At 41.6% G+C, this 4,095-nt stretch overlaps 1 protein-coding gene across 1 annotated transcript in view; it reads right to left on the reverse strand.

The window, feature by feature from the left end:
* Positions 1-1,291: 1,291 nt before the first annotated feature.
* The window catches only part of LOC126406549 (cytochrome P450 3A40-like), a 28,320-nt gene continuing 25,516 nt past the window's right edge, over positions 1,292-4,095 (reverse strand). The window contains exons 12-13 of the mRNA XM_050070907.1: positions 3,250-3,412; positions 1,292-3,164 (exon numbers count right to left, since the gene is read on the reverse strand). Of these exons, the coding sequence (XP_049926864.1) occupies positions 3,090-3,164; positions 3,250-3,412 (238 nt within the window). The 3' untranslated portion in view covers positions 1,292-3,089. The remainder of the gene's footprint in view (positions 3,165-3,249; positions 3,413-4,095) is intronic.

Below are 4,095 nucleotides of genomic sequence, written 5' to 3' on the forward strand. Positions count from 1 at the left end.
AATCTGTGTCTCCTGCTCTTGTTGTCTGTTTTGATACTGGTGCTGCTGCTCTTTATTTCAACCCAGAAAAATGCATTTGGGTGATTAATGAACCCTGTTTTGTATATTTTGTATATTGTTGTTTTTTCCTGTCACATGCAGTTTAGTTGCACCTGCACAGGAAATATGTTGGGGTGTTGGCAGATGCTTCAGCAGCATATCCCTAACTGCCGAATAACACAAGACATCCTTATTGGTTAGATGCCACTTAGAGTGCACTTTTTGTTGGAAATACGCCTATTTGCATTCTTGCAGAGAGTTACACAAGAACATCAATACAAATGTTATATTTGTTCATTAAATACAAAGGTGACGGCCAGGTTAGCTGAGCATAAAACTATCCAGAGGTAAAGCAGAGCACCTGTAAAGCTTTCTAAGCAACACACTGTATCTAGTTGGTTCAATCAGTCCAAAACTTAACATGTGCATTCTGTCAGACTGCATTTTTGGTCCCATATCCACTCTCCTCTCTAAAATGCACAGGCTCTGCCCAAACATCAAGTATTTTATTTTGAAAATACTTAGATTCTAGCGACAACATATCAAAGCTAATAACCTTGAAGGATATGGAGAAGTTTCTACTTTTCCTACAAAAGTTATAGTGAGGTAGACATCCTTTCAGTCTGCCAGAAATGTACTCCCTCTCTGTAATGCGCAGTCTCTGCCCTAACATCAGTTATTTTATTTTCTGTATACTTCAGATGATAACATTTAACCTTAGTGAACATGGAGAAAATTCTACGGAGCGGGGGCCAGAACCGGCCCACCAAAGGGTCCAATCCGGCCCACTGGATGACTTTGCTTTGAGACCACATTGGGCTCTATGTGGCCTGTGAACTAAAATGAGTTTAACACCCCTGTTTCAGACTGTATTTTAGGTTGGCCACAGAACAAATCCCCTCTCTATATGCACGGTCTCAGTGAGACAGTGAGTTTGATTCTTGGCCCTGACTCGTTATTAGTGAAGTCTGTATGTACTCCCAGTGTCCATGTGGTTTTTGCAGGTACTTTGGTTTGTTAGGGCCGCATTACAGAAACATGCAGCTTGATTGGACTCAAAATTGAGTGTGAATCAATTACTAGATAAAAATGTTTGCATCTGACATCCCATTTTGACATTCTTTTTAAAATAATGAGAGGTAAAGTCTTAAAAGTTACACTAAAACTCATTAAAGTTGGTCACCAGAGTGTCCCAGATGAAGCTAAACCAGCCACTAGGGGGAGACAAATACCCATCAATAATACAGCGACAGACAATGAAGTGGGTTGTAATTTTGTTAGATTACAAAGCTTGTGCAGTTAAGTGTGTCAATTAACAGACTTTTGCATTAAAATCCTCTACACTGATGCAGAGCTAATGCAAAATTAAACTAAATAGGTGCTCGAATCAAGTTGTTTTATATTCTATAATCTGCCCCTTACAAATAGGTCTCTTATGAATATGTTTCAGTAGCAAAGGTGCGTTGAGTTTTAAAAGGACAGTTCACCCCCAAATCAAAAATACATATTTTCCTCTCATCCATGAGTAGATGCAGGACTCCTTCTGCACATTGATTCGGTTTGCGGATGTAACTTCCTACGTGTAACTGCTCACAACAAGGTCTGTGGATTATTGGGTAACCAGGTCACGACTTCTAGAAAGAGACATTGCTTTTGAGTTTTTCCAAGTGTATTTTTTGATGCTTTTAGCACCACAAGCCGAGTGCCATCTGGTTCTATTATGTAAAAGCAAAGGCAGGCAGACAGACTACGGCCGATATCTCCAACACTCAGCAACTCACACCAAAACAAATCTGGACTGATAAACAGCACTACAGGTAAGAGGAAAATTACATATATATATTTTATTTTAGGGTGAACTGTCCCTTTAAATGCTAAGTCTATGAGTTTAGGTAGTATAAATACTTTCTGTACAAACTTGCCATCCTGCAGAGGTGGGAGTAAGTCACACATGTGCATGTCATAAGCATGTCTAAAGTCCTTGCTATAAGTCAAGCACATCACGAGTCAAGTCATGCTCACAAACTCATAAAGATGATGTAACATAAGCTGCACGCGGTGGTGGAATGTAACCGACCACACGAGCTCAGATACTGTCAGTACAAATCTTTTCTTGTCATGTCACCGTCTACCTTTACTCCACTGCATTTATCTGACAGCTTCAGTTACTGGTTACTTAACAAATTAAGACTTTGCAGTTGCTTTTACTAGTGTCCTGATCCTGGGTTTGTTCATATTCTGTTATCCTATGGACTTTGTCGAGGAGGTTTCTGTTCGTGTTCCTTGGTTCATGTTGTTCGTTCATGTTTAATCTGCTTCCTGTCTTATTTTGTAGATTCTCTCCTCATGTGTCGTGTCTGGTTTTGTTTCCTGTCTTTGTGTGCTTTCCCGCCGGTTTTCTGACACACCTGGCTCGTTAGTCCCTCCCTGTTCCCAGAGTCGTCCCTTCACACCTGTTCCGTAGTAGTCTTGTTTGCTCCACCCTGGTTGTGTCCTCCTACTCCAGCTGTGTCTCGTTCTTGTGATTAGTTTTCTGTGTTGATCCTGTGTTCCTCCTGGGTGCACTCTCTGGTCGTTCCTGCCTTCATCCCTGCGTTTTTCCTGTGCTCATCCCTGTTCAGTTTGTTTTTTTGTTCTGCTTTCATTCGTTTTGTTTAAGACTCTGCCTGTTGGCCTGCATTTGGGTCCTCCTATGAACTGACTCGTGACGGCTAGATTAAACAATTTAAATACTTCCTCTCCTGCTCCGAGCCCTCTGGTCAGGATGAACGACACACCACTCACATAACATACCTGCTGCTGTCAGAGAGCAGGGGAGATAATAACACACTGTCAAAGTCCCCCAAACGTGAGCCGAGCAGGTCAAACTCAAGTCTCAAGTCATGGATACCAAGTCAAAGTCAAGTGGAGTGTTTTATCAGTAACTTGAGTCACGTCATCCCCCACCTCTGCCATCCTGTCAGTAGTTAGAACACATTAAAACAACTACAAAATAGTGATTTCAATAGGAATTCATAATTAAGGTGTACTCTGAGATGCTTCCTTTTTGACTACTGTTGTCTGCGAGCAAACTGGAGTTTTACTGGCTTCATCGGCTGGAACTTCCAGTCAAACTCCAGCGGGATCTAAAGGAAGAAACAGATGTAAAATCAGGTACATGACAGCAGAAGAGTGTGACAGTATGAGTGTGGGTGGAGTGCTATTTCTTACCACGGTGTCTTTGCATGTTTCCACAGTGTAACTCTGCAGGAGACGGACAAGAACCATCTTCATGGTGAGGAGAGCGTAGCGCATCCCAACGCAGTTACGAGGGCCGAGACCGAACGGCATGTACGCGTACGGGTTCACCTCCTCCCCACTGTCTTTACTGAACCTACACATACAGATGGGCACACAGATACAGATAAGATCATGACGTCAAACGCTGAGAGAACAACAAACTCACATCAGTAAAAGCCATCATGATCCCACACAGTATTATTGTGTGCAAGTCAGGCACAAAGGCACTGGCAGAGGGCTGCACATTATTGCAATTTGCAACTGCAATAAGCATCTGGTCACCAGAGGAGTGGGCCTGAACACTGAATAGATATCACGGGGTATTTTTCATCACCGAGTTAGTATGACAGCTGACTTGTTGCATGTCATCTGCTTGTGCTACTGTTACACTACATTTTAGCATTTACCATTATCCTGTTATGTCACTTGTGGCCACTGTTTACTATGGGATAAAGTTGTATTATGAAAATGGGGAAAAAGTTTCAAAAGATTGAAACTCAGTGTAACAAGAAAACTCGACAAAATAATGTTTACAGAGATTTGATTCAGCCTATCAAAACATAATGCAAGTAGGGCTGCCCCCTCCTAGTCGACCAATAGTCATCATTTAGGGCCATTAGTCGACTAGTCGCCCACATGTTTACGATATTAATTGAATTATTAAATGATATATTTTGGTGGTTTGAGTTGAAGGTGTGAGAAAGAATAGTATCAGTAACATTGTTAACACTGTGCTACATTACAGAGAAATACAAAACCGTACTAATGAACCTTCAT

Source organism: Epinephelus moara, chromosome 19 (assembly GCF_006386435.1).
Source record: "Epinephelus moara isolate mb chromosome 19, YSFRI_EMoa_1.0, whole genome shotgun sequence".
NCBI lineage: Eukaryota > Metazoa > Chordata > Actinopteri > Perciformes > Serranidae > Epinephelus > Epinephelus moara.